Raw genomic sequence first — 17,964 nt, 5'->3', positions numbered from 1 at the left:
CCTCACCTCTTTCCGGCTCTCATCCAGCTCCCTGTTGGTTTCCATGGAGGCGGTGGTGATGAGGGTGTTGCTAGGGTGGGAGGCAGAGCTGTTGGCTTCCTGGCAGCTGTCTGTCGGCATGGCGACCACAGCCCCCCGGTGGGGGAACTTGCCATCCATGATCATCTCGACGCCCTTTGGCGTCAGCTCGCCCTCCATCTCCACGACAATGCCATGGCGCCTGTCGGCACGGTATCGCTTGTACACATACTTGTAGAAGAGCAGGCGCTTGTCGGCGATCCAGGCCAGGAGGACGCACACCGGGAAGAACAGGAGCGTCACCAGAGCTTCCCACACCTGAACACACACACCTGGTTAATACACTGACACACACACACCAGGTTAATACACTGACACACAAACACACACACACACACACACACACACACACACACACACACACACACACACAACCTGGGTCTCGTGCTGAACACACACAGAGACACACTGCGCACCCAGGGTCTCATGCTGAACACACACACAGACACACTGCACATCCCGGAGGTCTCATGCTGAACATACACACAGACACACTGCACACCCCGGGGGTCTCGTGCTGAACACACACACAGACACACTGCACACCCCGGGGGTCTCGTGCTGAACACACACACAGACACACTGCACACCCCGGGGGTCTCGTGCTGAACACACACACACAGACAGACCTCCACGATGCTGGGGGAGATGACCTCTAGGATGAGGTACAGCCAGATGTAGGCGAAGATGCTCCAGAAGGCCGTGATGAAGAAGACACGCAGGTGCTTGATCTTGCGGGTCTCGCCATCCGGGACCACCCACACGCAGATGCCGATGATCACGAACATGTTGAAGGCGGCACTGCCCACGATGGTGCCAGGGCCCAGCTCCCCAGCCTCGAAATGATGGCCGCACACCTGCAACACAGGTGATCACAGGCCGTCACTAGGACGATGTCATCAGCCAGCGGTGACCGGGTCTCCCTGGACACAGGTTCAGGTCAGACACGGGTGTGGACACTGCAGTCAAACAAACTCATCCCTCCGGAAAGGGAAGACAGTGCAATACAGCCCCATCATGAGGAAAACACAGTCCAGTGCAGTGTAGAACTGTGAGACCAAAGTAAAAAACACGGTAAGAGCAGTAAAGGCAGAACAACGCAGTGCAGTGAAATCTTAGCAAAAGCACAGTGAAATCAGGGTAATGTGTGGAGGGGTAACACACTGAGTAATTCAGACAGTGGGACACCGCAGTGGAGAAGCTGGTCTGTGCGCCTGGCCTGAGGGGGGTCACCTGTCAGCAAAGGCACGTGAGAGACACGGCACCACACGTGGCCACGAAGCTCTGAACAGCTGATGGGGCCACAGGCCCTCACACCCCCTCGCTGCAGCAGCGCCCCACTCACACGGTGCACAAGGGGCGACTCTGGAAACAGAACCCACGGAGCAGCTGTGGAGCCCGGTTCAGGGCTCTTCCCGAACGCACCTCTCTGGAGATGATTCCCTGCTTGCTGTGATCCACATGGTAACGCATCTATCTTTAGCATGTCTGACTCACCTGCTCCCCAGAAAACAGCCTGAGAAAAGCTGATTGAGAGGCATCGAGAGACACCCCCACTCTGAAGCACAGGCCTGCCTGCTCGTGTCCTCTCAAGCCAGCTGTAACAACGCCAGGCCCTGTCACACAGCTCAGGGGACACAGTCAGAGTCCAACACGAGTGCCCTCGGCTCTCTGGGGGCACAGGTCCTTCATTTCCAACCACCTTATCAATGCAATGACTCATCTACATAAAACAAAACACTTGCTACGCAGGTAACGGTAATTCTGAAGCCCGTTCAAAACACGTTCAAAGAGAGAGCAGAGGGGTGAGACAGTGGAGTGAGCTGGAGGGAGCAGTGGGGTGAGACAGTGAGAGCAGAGGGGTGAGATAGTGGAGTAAGTGGGAGAGAGCTAGTAAGTGAGGGAGGAGTGAGAGCCTACCTCTATGACAGACAGCAGGATCTCCGGTGCAGAGGAGCCCAGCGCCATCAGGGTGAGGTTGGACACTGTCTCATTCCAGATGCGTACTGTGGCCACTGACGTCTCTCCATTGGGCTTGGTGATGGTCACCTCTTTCTCCTGCACATGGACAGTGAGATGGACATATTTACTGACAGCACTTCTGCTACAGCCCCTTCAATACACTGCGCTACACAGAGTCTATAGCTCCTTCACCACACTGTGCTACACAGGGTCTATAGCTCCTTCACCCCACTGCGCTACACTGGGTCTTATACAGCACAGCTCCTTCACTGCACTGCGCTACACTGGGTCTAATACAGCACAGCTCTTTCACTGCACTGCGCTACACTGGGTCTAATACAGCACAGCTCTTTCACTGCACTGCGCTACACTGGGTCTAATACAGCACAGCTCTTTCACTGCACTGCGCTACACTAGGCCTAATACAGCACAGCTCTTTCACTGCACTGCGCTACACTGGGTCTAATACAGCACAGCTCTTTCACTGCACTGCGCTACACTGGGTCTAATACAGCACAGCTCTTTCACTGCACCGCGCTACACTGGGTCTAATACAGCACAGCTCCTTTGCTGCTTCTTCCCTTCCTGTAGAAACTGACATGGCAGAGAGCTGGAGCATCTTGGGATCCTTCAAGAAACTGACCCGTGAGGTCGGATCAATGATCTAAGAGCAAGCAGAGGGCAAGGAGGGCTGAACTCTTTGCGTCGTCTTGTTGATCTGGATTACTCACATATGCACACGTGCGTACTGGTCAATACTGTTGTGACACATGGATCTGTGCTTATAGCCCCTGTCTGGACCACTGAGGGTAATCAGCACAGGTCAGTGCCCTCTTTCTTCCTCTCAATACATCAGCAAACAAGTGCAGGAGGAAGGGCTTGGGAAGGCCCCCTGCCCGTCCCTGCAGGACTACCTGGGAGGTGATGACCTCGATGGAGGCCATGAAGCGGTCGGCGATGATGGAGACGCCCAGGAACATGTACATGAGGGAGACGAAGTAGACGACAGCGCGGGCCACCTGGTCCCCCAGAGACGGGCTGCTGGGCTCCCAGACGGGCAGCAGGATGCCAGGCTTGCACGTCACGGTGTCGTTGCACGAGCGCCGCTCGCCGGCGGAGCTGCTCACGGGCTCCGGGGCGGCGGTGGGCGAGGCGCGGTCCCCCGGCTCCCGCTGGGACTCCAGGGCGCAGGGGGGCAGCGCCGCCAGCAGCAGGAAGGACACTGCCAGCAGGACCAGTGGGGCACTTGTTGCCATGGCACCTCGGGGGTCGGGGGGGAGAGACAGCAGCAGAGCAGTGAGGGTGGGCGCCCAGGACCTGAGGGCACCTGAGAGAGAGCAGAAATGGGCAAACAGAGTTACCCCACCCTCCAGCCCACACGCTTCAGAGCCTGCCTCTTAGCTTCAGAGCCAATCACAGCTTAGGAACAAATAAAATGAAGCCGATTTCCTGTTTCCATTTTCTCGAACACAGGTGTCTCCCCCACCCAGAAAAACAAAACCCTGCAGAGTGAATCAAAGTGCAGATCATAACCAGGTCTGGACACAGCTTGACCTTACATTCCCGAATCTTCTTCCTCCTGCGTCCCGCCAGCCTGATTTCTCAGCCCAGCCGAAGGTACAGGCGATCCGCGGTGCCGAAGGGAGTTTCCGCATGCCGGATCCGCCAGTGCTGTGGTGCTTTATCCCGCCGAACGAGTGAACCCACGACGGGCAGAGCCCGCACCAGAACCAGGAAGCTGCCTGGCGCTGCTCTCCGGAAGATCCCACTTGCAGCCAGAGAGCGGGGGAGAACCGAAAGCAAGACAGGCCCGCTGAGGACGAGCACAGGGCCCGGTCACACCCAAGAGGGGTGGGTTTTGCTGAGCTTCCCTACAGTATGGCACCACCCCTGGCGAAAGCACCAGCCTTCTGCCTGAGCATCTGCATCAGGCCCCACAGAACGCACAACGTCAAGCGACCTGATAGCACCGTTGAGCCTGCTCCTGTATTTGCACGGTGCTCTGCTGCATCAGCGTGGTCTCTGTGTTTCACTGTGGGAAAACAGCAAAGTGAGCAGAAGCTGCCGGGCTCACCAACGAGGAGACTCCTCGGGGTGCTCAAGGGGTGCACTTCCGAGACGGGGGGGGGGCTTCTGCACGTCTCACCAGCCAATCAGCGCAGACTGACCCACGTGACATGCGTGCCACCTCATCCGAGCCACAGGTGATTAACGCACCACGCTGCCAGGCGCCATGACGATACCTTGTAACCTGCCAGCCCGTCTCTCCCCCAGTGAACAGAAACCAGACCGCGGCTCGAACCAAGTACTGAGTGGTTTCCTCATTTTCCCTCTTCCCCGACTGCTGCTCTCGTCCTCCCAGCGGATGCGGAGCAGACGGGACTTGTGAATGAAAAAGCAGGGAAGCTCACTGGCTCCCGGCCCGGGCGCAGGACTGCGTCACGCCGCAGCTTGAGTCCGAGATTTTGGCGACGAGGCCCGGAAGAGCGGCCATCCGATTTTTCACAACTTTGAAACTGTTTAATTTGTGTGATTAACTCAAGCCTCTCCAGAGCTCATTTGAAACTTTCGTTCCGCCTGCTGATCGCTGCTGGTGATCACAGGGGCCGGGGGGATAATTGCTGCAGCTTTTTCAGAACACAGAGGAAGGCAACAATTTAGGCTCTTTCAGAAGGAGACATGCGATGCAGCACGGAGCTGTGGTTTGATCTGACTTCTACTCATCTCTGCATTGCACCAGTCTGCTGCCTTGTGTCCTGTTCCACTCCATCTTACACTTTGTAGAACTGCGTTTAAAACTGAGATCAGGAAGTACTGCTTTACACAAAGGGTTGTGGGAGCGTGGAACAGGAACTCTGGCTTCTTTTAAGATATGGCTGGATGAGATCCTTGGATTAAGCAGCTATTAACCTGATGGGCCGAATGGTTCCTCTCCTCCTGCTCTTCTGCTCCCTGACTGAGCCACAGTGGTGTGGTACTTCAGCAGCCTGTAAGAGGAAGTTTGCCTCCCAGTTTACCACAAAGACAGGCATGCAAACACGTACAAGAGGCAACCTAAGAGACACCAATAAACCTGAGCCCAGCCCCGTCCAATTCATTTTTGGACAGTGGGAGGAGACTGGGAGCACTTGGAGAAAACCCACGCAGCAGGGAAGTCATGCAGACTCCGCACAGAAGGTCCCCAAGGCATGAATCGAAGAACTACGCTCTGCGAGGGAGCAGGTCAAACTGCCGCCCCATCATCAATATCATGACATAATGTACACGATATCTATAACAACACCGAATGGCTGACACCGGAGCAGCCCCGTTTGCTACATGTGACACTCTCCCGGGCCCCAGTACGTCACTGCCTCAGCAGAGCAGGGCAGCCTGGGCCGTGCTACAGCAGCAGTGCTCTGCTCCTGACATGCGCTCTTCTCTTCCAGCCCCGGTGACGAATCTGCCTTCCCTGCCAGCACCCTGCCAGGGCACGTCCTGCCCACATTCGATGCCAGATCTCGGCCCCAGTTTCCCCCCTCCTCCCACCCCGCCGTCTGAAAGCCTCTCTCCTTGGACCAGAAGCCCGATTTGACGGCGGTGGAGGCCGGAGGCTGTCGGAAAGAGGAAGAGGAAGTCACAGGGGAAATTTACTACTGCAGGTTTAATTAAGACCAAGACTCTGTTTGGGACAGCAGCCAGGGTCAGCGCCGGTCACTGCTCCCGACACGTTCGGAAGCTGCGTCAAGCCTGCCCTTTAGCGCTGAGTCGCCGAAACTGAAAAGATTAAGCTCCCTCTGCCACTCGCAAGCCTTTCATTCCCAAAGCTCATTTTCAAACAGCTCTTTCTGGTCCATTAGCAAAGCATTTGGAAGCCGGGAGTGCGGAAAAAAAAAACCCATAATACTGTGAAATGCAATCACGTTGTCCCGGGATTTTATTCCAGAGAAGGCTCATTTCTACAAAGACCTTTCCAGGGAAGCAGCTCTTTTAAATTAACTGGAGGCTCTACAGTCGATACCAGCCAAATTACACACCGTTTTTTTTTTTGCTATACAGCATTTGCTTTCTGTTGATCATCTTGTCCTTTTTTACTCCAATTTGGTAAAAAATATTTCTCCTTTTTTTATGGCACAGAGTTTGAAGCTGCCGAATGCCACCCAGCTTTCAGCTGGCACGTTCACTGCTGTCCACCTGCGTGGAACAATGCCGCGCGCACCCCGATACCCCGCACTCACGGGGGTCACCCCTGAGTCTCGGGGGGTCCCCCCGACACGCAGGACAACGAGAGCAGCCTCCCAGAAGCTCGGCCAGCTGGGAGCCGGGAATCTCAGGGAATCCTGCTCTCTGCATCTTGTGGCCTTTTTCAGGGGTCTACAATCACAGGGGTCTCTCAGTGATCAAATGAAATCGAGGGGGATCCGTCTCTCCATGCAGGTCCACAGGCCCGGGAGAGGAACCTGGCACAAGGCACGTAGCAGGAGCAACGAAACGTCCCTTTGAGAGACGAGGAGGGGCATCCCCGAGAGACAACGCCAGGACAGGTACAGGCTCAGGGGCTGCCGGATCGCCTGGCGCAGGGCCTGATGCAGATGCAGACGAAGAACGCATGGGAGTGCACCACTGGAGCAGAGGACTAGGTCAGAGGATGCCCGTTCCGGTACAAAACAGGGCTCCTCCGCAGCAGACACGTCACTGGGGAGAAACTTCTGCTGCTTGAACGGTACTCACTTTCCCCGGGCACGCGGACACTGCTCACTGATCCGAATCATGTGCACGAGTCCTGGCACTGCGCGATCAAGCCAGCCGCGCGTGGGCGGGGAATGTGTTCTGGTCCGAAGCCCGGGACGCAGGTGTTGCATCTTGGGAGAGAGCCGGGGACCGGATCCAGAACCGCCCTCCCACCACCGCCGCCCCTGCCAAGACCCAGCACCACCCCCTCCGCCCAGCTGTCCTCCTCGCTAACACCACCACCACCTGGAGGTCCCGCTGACACGGTTACCATGGAGACGCACCGAGAGGCGGGAGGAGGAAACCGAGGGATGGAGAGAGGAGAGGGGGCAGAGGGGTGGAGAGAGAGGACGAGGGCAGAGAGATTAGAAGGGCAAGAGCAGAGGAACTGGGAGAGGAGAGAGAAGTGAGACGGGGCGAGAGAGGATGAGGGAGGAGAGAGCCGAGGGTTTGGAACGGAGAGGATGGAGAGAACAGAGGGATGGAGAGCAGGGAGAGACGCACAGAGTGTGGAGGGCGAAGGGAAGGAGGAGAGAGGGAAGGAAAAGGGACAGTCCTGGAGAGGAGGGGGGGGGAGAGCACGGGAGAGGCTCTCGGAGCTGGTCAGGATAGGAGAGCGGATTTGAGTAACGTGACACAGGGATGATGGACAGGGCAAGAGGGAAGAGGACCAGAGGGAAAGACAGAATAGTGAGGAGAGAAGCAAAGCAATGTTTTGGAAACAAGCGCCTTCATCCCAGAAAAAACACTGAAAGCCTGAATATGGTCAGTTCACACCAGCTACCTACAGAACCCCACAGGCAGTGCAGGTCTCGCTCTGACAACGACAATGATGTGCTGTCCACAGACAGAGCAGTGGACAGACCCTGGGGTGGACAGAAGACTCAGAAAGACTCTCCTTCAGACAGAGCAGTGGACAGACCCTGGGGTGGACAGGAAGACTCAGAAAGACTCTCCTTCAGACAGAGCAGTGGACAGACCCTGGGGTGGACAGGAAGACTCAGAGAGAGACTCTCCTTCAGACAGAGCAGTGGACAGACTCTGGGGTAGACAGGAAGACTCAGAAAGACTCTCCTTCAGACAGAGCAGTGGACAGACCCTGGGGTGGACAGGGAGACTCAGAAAGAGACTCTCCTTCAGACAGAGCAGTGGACAGACTCTGGGGTGGACAGGAAGACTCAGAGAGGGGCTCTCCTTCAGACAGAGCAGTGGACAGACCCTGGGGTGGACAGGAAGACTCAGAGAGGGGCTCTCCTTCAGACAGAGCAGTGGACAGACCCTGGGGTGGACAGGAAGACTCAGAGAGGGGCTCTCCTTCAGACAGAGCAGTGGACAGACTCTGGGGTGGACAGGAAGACTCAGAGAGGGGCTCTCCTTCAGACAGAGCAGTTGACAGGGAGTTGCATGAAAGTAAACAGATTCGTGAACCTGAGAAAACGGACTGCACACTGCCTTCTGATTTGCACTTTTACCACACTTGTCCTGCACGTTTCACACTCTGCTTCCTGATCTCCTGCTTTCACACTACATCTGTACAACAGCCCGTGACAATACCCTGCCTTCCCGCAGCAGAGAGGAAGACAGATGCAGAGGGGAGAAGAGGAAGGGAGAGGGAGAGGAAGACCAATCCCGGCCGAGGGGAAACAGAGAGAGAGAGAGATCCCGAGGCAGAGGGAAACCCTTCACTGGAACGGCGGCGCCGATCAGATATTCTGCTCACGGCCGGGTGTTTCCATGGCGACTCCTGGGTTTGAGAGCGTGATCTATCACAGCTCGGCCTCCGAGCGGAGCAGGTCCTCCACCGGCGCCCCGGACAGCTCGCGTGGACCAGCCGGCGCCCTCGTTTAACACCGCGCTGCTTTAGGCCAGATTATCCCCAGCGTGCGAAAGAAAAGGGGAGCCATTGACACCGTACCCCACCCCCCGGCGCACGCACACACGCTGTGTCTCAGAGCCTTGCAAAGCCCTGGTAAGAATACCAGGACGAGTGGAGCTGAAGACTCCCAGTGGGCCGGGGGGAGATTCGGGGGCCTGCACTGCGCAGCTCAGTCCCGGGCCGGTGTGTGTGTGTGTGTGTGTGTGTGTGGGGAGAGTACTGGTGCTCTAGAGCTGCTGTCGCATCACACAGGTGTGCTGTGTGTGTGTGTGTGTGTGTGTGTGTGTGTGTGAGAGAGAATCTGGCACCAGACCCCTGACCGGCAGGCACTGCGGGGAGGTGTTTGAAACGGAAATGGCCAATTCTCCTCTGTCTGGGGTCCGGGTTCACCGTGTGCAGGTTTCCACTGTGGTGGCACTCAGACTAGTGAATTGAAACACGACAGCCCCCCCCGTGAACTCAGGAGCACATGCGTGTGCGGGACTCCTTGTCGCGTGTTGCGCACAAGTCCGGGGTTGCTCCCCTTTTGTAATGTGATGCGTGTGTGGCCAGTGCGTGCGTGTGTGTGTGTGTTTCAGTCAGCAGAGCTTTCCGAATCCCAAACCGTCACTGACCAGCAAAGTCTGTTCCTCCTCAGCACTGTGCTTGTTAGATCATCAGAGGCAATAATTAAACCCTGAACTGCATTGCCCTTTAGATAAATCACAGGCTTTTCTTAAATAAGACGAAACTAAACAGCCTCTTGAGACCGAGCCTACGGTCTTTCTCCACTGTGCGCTGCAGCTTCTCTTTTTAACTCTGGCTCATTAAAACCTGCCGATCCCCATACAGCTAATTGCTGTCTTATTCAGCCATTGATCTCCCAGCGCCATCCCAAATATGTTTCTTTCCAGAGGGCTCCAGACAGGAGCGACTGGCCCGAAACGACAGATTACACCTGTAACGAAACGCACGTTTTGGGGTAGATTGGTGCTTATTTAGTGAAGCTTTCCTAGGTGGTTAAACGCTATAATTAATCGATCGCAGTATTCCGCGATGTGAAAGCCATCTGTCGATCTTCAGCTAAATTAAATATTGATTTTTTCATGAGATTGATGCCCGCTGTGGCAGCCTGTGTACAGTAGATAAGTAGATCCATGCTGAAGGGAAGGCAGGCCGGGGGGGGAGGGGGGGTCCGGGCAGGATGGTGAGTCTCTCCGGGGCAGCGGGAGTGTTACCCACCCCAAGCAGGCCCCCTGCTGGCTCCTGGGGCGCCGGCTGAGGTGCGTGCGACACAGGAGGCATAATGATTGCCCACTTTATACCCACGCTGGGGGAACCCCTCGATTAGGACACCAGGACACAAGCTGGGAGGGTGGCCAGGGCAGACAGCTGGTTGTGTCCAGGGTCCCAATGCCAGAGAGAGTTCTTGGCACCAAGGGTGGCAGGAGTGTGGAGCTCTGGCCGCAGCGCTGAGGCACGTTCCCCTCCTGACCCTTGAAAAACAGCTGGGCCTGACCCTCCCGCCGGTCAGCGACCACAGTGCAGCCAGCAGCACCAGACACGTCACCGTCCGACCCATCTAACTCTCGCCCCGCCGTCCGAGAGCCGTCGCAGACAGAACACCGCCTCCCTTCCTTTGAAACACTTGCTCTGTACTTCTTTAAACAGCGCTCGTTCGTCAATGACAGCTTCTCGAATTCTACCGAGCAATGACTCATCCCAGCCAACGTGTGCAAAGTCTGCCACAGCCTCAAATTGGCTCCTGTGTCTGGGATCTTGACGTCTTGAAAGGATGGGCGTTCAGTCAACTGCGTGAGGACGGCAGGAGTGAAGGAGCACCATATTCGTCTCAAGACAACCGGCACTTCCAGACTCACTGCTGAGAAACCCCTGCGGAGTGGAGTTTGTGGATTTCTTTTCGGACCCAAGCGAAATCACCAGATTTACCGCGACATTTCGGCTCACAGCGGCGACCCTCGCGTCCGGTGGCGTTGGTCCTCCGCCGGCCGCGAGCTCCGCAGGGCCCCACCTGCACCGCTCGGACACAAGCGTGCCGGCGCTTTTACACCGCAACCGGCAGAGGAACATCGGTCAGCGTTCGAACCCGAGCTGAACAAGCGACAGCTCATAGGGCTCAGCTCGGAATAAGGACCTGCCCTGGAGAGAGGACACTGGCAACAAAGCATCACCTCTGAGGACTGACAACGCCTCAGTGGTCTTTTCCTACACTGGCAGCCAGTCAGTGGAGACGGGGACTCGTTCAGATTTTAAGAAAAATCCCTGAACTCTTAACAGCAACGACAAAGACTTGGAGAACCTGGAAGTGCCCAGAGAACTGACCACATTCTCACTTCCTCCTTTAGGTACTGAACTTACCTAAAGGCTCTCAAACAGTTTTAAAGCAGCCGGAATCTAAAACAATAATAACTAATAATAAATAATTGCTTACACTTATTTAGCGCTTTTCTGGACACTCCACTCAAAGCGCTGTACAGGTAATGGGGATCCCCTCCACCCACACCAGTGTGTACCCTCACCTGGATGATGAAACAGCAGCCATAGAGCACCAGTACTCTCCCCATACACCAGCTCTCAGTGGGAGGAGAGCAGAGTGATGAAGCCAGTTCAGAGATGGGGATTATTAGGAGGCCATGACTGGTAAAGTCCAGGGGGAAATTTGGCCAGGACAAATTGTTCCCAGGAGGTCTCCCATCCAGGTACTGGCCAGGCTCTGAGCTGCAGTAGGCTGCCGGTTGTGTCATCAATGTCATCTACCAAGACCCTAGAATTGAGCCCTGAGCTTCCCTGACCCAGCAGGTCACAATTCCTCCCTACACACTATGACCCACACAGCCCTGCACCTCACCCCAGAGCCACTGGGAGAGCCCAGCTCACTCTGTATCACGCCCGAAGAGTCCCTGTGTGCGTGCGCGCGGGCATGTGGAGGCTTTTTTTAATCTGGAGGATTAAATGGTAGAAAGCTAAAGCTACAAAGCGCTCTGGTGCTGTTGGGATGAAGCATGGCTTATATTCAGGATGTTGCGATGTCAGGCCAGAATAAAACCGTGCATGTTGCTGTCACATTTCCAGAAATACGCCGGCTTTAATATCGTTTGAGAGAGCTTGCTGGAAAGCTAAAGGAATTAGAGAGCGACATGATTAAATCTCTCTCCCCCCAGCAAGCTGCCCACGCAAGTCAGAGGGGGGATTTAATCCTGTATCAATTCAGTTGCCCGGCAGCCTGTGCACCGTGGCAGAGAGTTGCAGCACTCTCTTTAACACGGCTTAAATCCGCCTCATCCTCTCCAGCTGGTAAAAACAGGGAGATCTCCGTCTCCTCACCTTTTTACCTCTGCTCTCGCAGGCCGGGAGGTCTGAAGGGACGGGCAATTGGAGGTGTTCTTTCACCTGTGTTCATGTGCACGCAGGTCCTACTGTGGTGGATGGTAAGAGGTGTTGCAGGGGACTTGCAATGCAAACGGCTGGTTTTGTTCATCGAATGTGCTGTCTTCCGCATCTAACGGCTCCTGGTTCTGGCCCCACTCTCACCCCATGTGTGGCTGCTGTGCAGAGCAAGAGAGTAGGAACTGAAAACAGACTGAGAGGCAATGGGAGGTCCTCACTCACACAGGAACACTGACTCACACACCCCATACCTGCCCTGACCTGCTCTGAGCCCGGGGGGCATGGCGGAGTGGCAGCAGGTGCTGCTTAGGTCTTGGGTTCGATTCAGGGTGCATGTCCGTGTGGAGTTTGCACGGTCTCTCCCGACCTTTTGCCAGAGGGATCTCTGTTATGTCCCACCTCCCAGAGACACACAGAGCAGGACTGAACGGTCTGCTCTGGACTTTGCCCTGTCCTGAGAAAGTGCTGGGAAGGGGGGCTGTTCCCAGCATGACCAGTGCTGGCTGTCAGACTGGAGCACCACCCGATGAGAAAGGCCAGATAGCCTCCACTCTCATGGAACCACTGTGGGACTGGCCCCCAACAATGGGTGACTGGAAACTCTTCCCGGTCTTTGAGAGAACAGGATCATCGTTAACTAGACCTCACTGGCTTTGTGATTTTGGTGCAGAGGGGCAGGCACACCTGAGCTGTACAGAGTGCTCAGGGGCCACTGCCCCAGTGATATCGCTCTGCACTGCCAAAAACCCGATCCCATGCACCGAGCACTTTGAAAGGAGCACCGACTGTCCTGCAGTTTACGTGGTGATGTGAGTTTCTTTTAAAAACAAAAACAGCACTGCCATACGGAGACGTGCGTTTCACAACATAGATGCAAATTCCGTCTCTACTCTGTTTCTGACTTTCACTCCCAGTGCCATGAAGTACCCCGTCCTCCCTGGAAAAGGCCCCCACCCTTGCTGAAAGAAGCCCCGCCAAGCTCCGCCCTCCCGCATGAGTGAGACCCCAGCTCGAGCCTGGCGCAGTGCGCACGCCCGCAGCCCACGGAGAGCGCTGATTAATCGCGCTGCGAGGAAGGCGCCCCCCCTGTGATAGATGAGTCTTGTTCGGAAGTCATTACTACACACGCAGACCTCCATTTATAACCCGTTAGCTATTCATGCCTAAAATGTCGCCCCGCAGAAGTCATGTCTTCCCCAAATTTAGCCCACATTTAGCACACTTTCCTGTCCCTCCTCCCTCAATCTCTCACTGCGGCCTGGAGCTGAGATGCCAAGCACCCGTGGGCAGGGACGGATTCTGGGGTTCGTAGGCCCTCGGCACTTTCACTCTGAAATGTGCAAAAAGAGGGGTCAACACCAATTGTCGATTGACGTCGATTGACATGACGCACTTCAAACTAGTCTGATGCCAAACGTCACGTCCATACTTCCAGTTTCTAGAACAGCCGCTAGGCAGCGCGGGGTCACCGATCTGGAGCCCCTCGAGTCGACCGCACGCGTGTTGTTCCGGCTCGTTTTTCACTAGTCACTCGTGTGTCCCTCCTTCGTGGGCCCTGATGGGAAATCCAGCACCGCCTTTATTCTCTCCATCTCAAGAGCCTGCGAGACCTCTTTGGCCTTTTCTCCGTTTGTTTTCACGGGAAGCTCTCGTTTTGAGCAACGCGGCGCTTCTGCACGGGAGACCAGTGCTGCGCTGGCGGAAGGGGCTGCTCGGGCGTTTGTAGTGACACACTGTCACACAAGCCAACACAGTGCAGGGGAAGGCACCTAGTAAAAAAACCGAGAAGGCGTGTTTGAGAGCGCCACCTACTGGTTTGCCAGTGCCACTCCTGTTTTTTTCTGTCTCTGGCGATTTCTGTCCCAAACCCCACCATTATCACACAAGCCCTGCTCGTAAACCAGTGATCCAGGGCTCTCCGCGCCCACGAGCAGGGGCTCACGCGCGGGAAACGTCCCCAATGGAAAACCAAACAGCTGTGGAGACAAACACCCCGGGGGCTGCGCTACCCTCCTGCAAGAGCCGGGTTATTAACTCCGCGGACGGCATGGCTACAGAAATCCATCTACTTGATAGTCTCGCAGCGGAGCCGCGCGTAAATCATTCTCCGGCTCCGGATCTTTGATTAACAAAGACGCGCTGCTCCAGGCGAGACAAATGAGTTGAAAAAGAAGCCTGGCTTTCAAAGCAGCGTCTACGTTCTCTCTCTCTCTCGAGTTAAATGGACGCTGCTGGAGAGACGGACCCTGGCCGTGCTCGTCTGCGTGTTCGGAGTAGATATCCCGCTCCAGCAGGTCTGACGGGCAGAATCGGCTCCAGAGGAAGTGCCTTTCAGGATCACCCTGGCGTTTTGAGGAGGGGAGGGCTATCCTGTAGGAAGAGCGATCTGACTGATGTATCCAGTTCGGAAGCATAGTGCTTCCGACTGCTTTAAAGAACTGAAAGAACAAAACAATGAAAGAAACTCGGGAAGGTCCCATCTTGCAGGAGTTGAGCTTGTGGGAAATAGACAGAGGAGTGGTTCTGGTGAGGGAAAGCAATGAGAGACAACTCAACTCTCATGTAAGGAATAAAAACAAACAAACCAGTCAGAAGGTCTGGGAGATGTAAAGGAAAGCGAGGCACTGGGTGCTCCAGGAACTCCAGCACACGTCCTAGGGAGCTCCAAACGGACGCAGCTCGGCTCGCCGATGACCAGCAGCGCCAACAGAGCAGCCTGCTACAGGCACAAGACGCCGAGGGCTTGGAAAACCGCACCGAAGAAGGGGAAGAAAGGAGGACACTCCACACCCGGCACCGGTGCACGTGCAAACACACGTCTTGGGCTTGGAAACTCGGAAACAACTCAGCCCCCTGCGCGACGCTGTCTCTGTCCGCCGCCCACGCGGCCCAGGGTGCCGGAATATGCCATTGTTCTGTTGCTGTTGGGTTTTTTGGGGGAGGGGGGGGTATGAGAGGGAGAGACTCTGTTTCCAGTCACCCAGGAAACCCAGAAGCATCAAAGAGAGGGCTCTGGACCCCACAGGGGGTCGCATTCACACCCGGCGCTGTGGTATCCTCCCTGGACACGGAAAGGGTTCCCAGCATCAGGCTGAGCGCTGGCTCTCGGGCTCGGGATCTGCGCCTGTGGCTGGAAGGTTGCCGGTTCGTATCCCGCGGCCGGCACAGGAATCCTACTCCGTTGGGCCCCTGAGCAAGGCCCTTCACCCCGGCTGCGCCTGGGGCGCCGTATAAATGGTCGACCCTGCGCTCTGACCCCCAGCTTCTCTCCCTGTCTGTGTGTCTCATGGACAGCAAGCTGGGGTCTGTGAAAAGACACATTCCTAATACAAGAGATTGTATTGGGCCAATAAAGTGATCTGATCTTATCGTACTGGCAATGCAGTTAGTTTCTTGGATATGAAACAAGGAGTTTGTGCTCTTGTCAGGGACCTTTCCTTTGTTTCTTATCACGTACATATCTGGAACCGCAAAAGAGCACTGTCTGTGATCATCGCGGGATGGCGGGCTCTCTGGGCCGAGGCCGGGTGGCGAGCCAGAGGGCGAGACGGAGGGACACGGGGCGAAGAGGGGAGCTGGTTACTTGGGCCAGGCAGGAAGCTCAGCGGGACGCCTGATGCCTGATGCATCTTGTTTCGGGAAGGGGAGAAGGTGCTGCACTCCGACAGCGTCAGGGCCCCGTGCAGGGCTCTGATGGGGTCCGAGGTGAACGAGCCCGAGAAGGGGGGAGACGCAGGAATGTCCGAAAGGTACGAGCCGGACAGGGGTCCGGCAGGCGGGGTCTGGGAGCGCAAGATGTCCAAGGTCGTCAGAACCGAGAGTTCAGGAGGCGGAAAGACTCCTAATAGCGGGCGTGGGTTTGGAGCGAGCAGAGGGTTTCAATAGCGAAGGACAGGGTGTGGAACAACAGGGTGAGGGACAACTGGTGCTGGCTGTGCTCGTAACAGACAGGACATGAACAAGATTTTCTAATAGTGGGCCCTTACACACACACACACACGTCCATCAGTCCATCCTCTGTCCCCTTCATCCGATACGGGGTCAGGAGAGAGCCGGAGCCGGATACACACAAGTCCTGGGGGTCTCTGCAGGCACAGTCTCACCCTCAGGCTGGCTCCCTCTCTCTTTCTTCCCTCCTCCGCTCATCTCCGCCCGCCTAACGCCCGGCTCTCCACCAGGCAGGAGATCCACAGCACACGTCTGCCGAGACTCCGCAACCCACCGGCTCGCCGGGCCGCCAGCCCGGCACACCTGAGCCCGCGCGCAGGTAAGCGACTCCGCTGCATTGCTTTCGCCTGCCCGCAGGGTAACAGACACCGGGGCCTGCATCTTTAATGTGCTCCCTGACATGCCCACCATTGTTGAGTTGTGATTCCAATAGCGGCGCCGGGCGAGGCCGGCTCCGGTTTCACTTTCCAGGACCGGCTCCGGTTACCTGGGGTGGGTCGGAGCCCGCCGCCACCGTGAGAGGCCCGGGGTCCCGGAGAGCCAGGACCGACCCACCAGGACCCAGCGCCGCACCGGACCTCCCGCTGGAGACCCTGGGGGGGGTCAGGCTGGCGGCTCTCAGCGAGTGACCGAGGTCAGCGTGGGCTCGGCCGGGAGAGAGCTGTTTCGCTCCAGGCCTCCGCCGGTCCGATTACAAATCCCCGTCTTATCAGGTCGACAGATCGGATTCCAGTTCCAGAGTAGTTAAGTCGTTGACTGAGAAGTGCTTAGAGCTTGTTAAGTTATTAACTGCACAGATAAGGAAGGTCGTGGTGTTCAATCGAGGCTATTAGAGGCTTTACTTGGGTGTGCTTAGGTAATAAGCCCAGATAGCAGAATCCACTGCCCTGAAGTCTGAGCCAGTTCAGGTTCTGCTTCACTTGGGCCTGACCGGACTAATCAATAACTAATGAAGCTTACAGTAAGCAAAGCCAGGCGAGGCTCAGGCTGTTCTGCAATGAGAGAGCCCATCCGCAGAATGAATATATAATCACGCTCACGGGAGGGAAAGTGCGTCTAGCTCTGAAGGCGGAAAGGCTGAGGGAGGATGTCAAATCCTGCAGAGGATCACAGCGTTTCGCACCAGACAGGTGACAGCCCGTTAAGTAACTTAAGTCCGAAAGCCCTGGAAAGGCTCAGGCTGCGATGCGGCCGAGAGCCTCAGCTGTCAGGTTAAGCCACTGCTGAGGATCACAGTGGGAGTGGGAGTGAGGCGCCTGTCACTGACTGTAGAGCCGCCCTCCCTCCACTACAGGAGAAGAGAACAAGTCTTGAGCCGACTCCCTTCTCCAGTACGACAGGGATCAGTCCTGTACATCTCGATCGGAGGACTGGGGGAGGGAGCTCCGGAGGAAAGGCCACACGCGGCGGGGCCTGCCCCCACATCAGAGCAGCCCCGGGCCTGGGCAGGGGACAGGCTGCGAGACAGACTGGGCCTAGTCAGGAAGGCCCGTTTCCCTGCACTAGGAATCTAATGAGGCCTATTCTCTCAGCAAAACAGAATCAAGCAGATTTCCCGTCCCCAGGAGGACACTGGCACAGAAGGGGCTTTCTCCCGGGGAGCAGGGGGAGCTCCGCTGCCCAGGGGTGGGGCGTGGCGCCGGCGGGGTGAAGGGGAGAAAGGAAGGCTGGCAGGCCCACGCCCGCACCCGCGCCAGTCCCCCCGAGAACGGCCGGCTCTGGCAGGGGGCCGTGTCCCGGGACGCTAGGGCGCGGTACGGGGGCGGTAGTGCAGCCCCAGAACCGAAAACAGTTCGCCACTCCTTTTCATTTCAAACAGAACCCCGCCGGAGGTCCTGCGCACAATCAAGTGAACGTCATAAACCGCTGCACTGTAACCACAAGGGCAGCTCACAGCAGAGACCAGTGCTGTTGTTTTACAGCACAACCACTCACACGTTTCGTCTGATGAAATTTTAAGAAGGGCATTACTGATTCACCGTCAAAGGGAACGGAAGAACAAT

At 56.4% G+C, this 17,964-nt stretch overlaps 1 protein-coding gene across 2 annotated transcripts in view; it reads right to left on the bottom strand.

Annotated features, from left to right (window-relative positions):
• LOC102687682 (sodium/calcium exchanger 2) overlaps positions 1 to 17,964 on the bottom strand; it is a 68,424-nt gene that overhangs the window by 34,279 nt on the left and 16,181 nt on the right. The window contains exons 1-5 of one of the 2 annotated variants that reach the window (XM_069186400.1): positions 3,600 to 8,830; positions 2,955 to 3,367; positions 1,999 to 2,136; positions 708 to 935; positions 7 to 336 (exon numbers count right to left, since the gene is read on the bottom strand). In XM_069186400.1, the coding sequence (XP_069042501.1) occupies positions 7 to 336; positions 708 to 935; positions 1,999 to 2,136; positions 2,955 to 3,296 (1,038 nt within the window). In that variant the 5' untranslated portion in view covers positions 3,297 to 3,367; positions 3,600 to 8,830. Of the gene's footprint in view, positions 1 to 6; positions 337 to 707; positions 936 to 1,998; positions 2,137 to 2,954; positions 3,368 to 3,599; positions 8,831 to 17,964 lie in introns of those variants that run through there. The other variant, XM_069186399.1, reaches the window with a different exon arrangement.

This window comes from Lepisosteus oculatus, chromosome 3 (assembly GCF_040954835.1).
Source record: "Lepisosteus oculatus isolate fLepOcu1 chromosome 3, fLepOcu1.hap2, whole genome shotgun sequence".
Classification (NCBI taxonomy): Eukaryota; Metazoa; Chordata; class Actinopteri; order Semionotiformes; family Lepisosteidae; genus Lepisosteus; species Lepisosteus oculatus.
The sequence above is the reverse complement of the archived record's forward strand: the minus strand, read 5'-3'. Positions and strand labels throughout refer to the sequence as shown.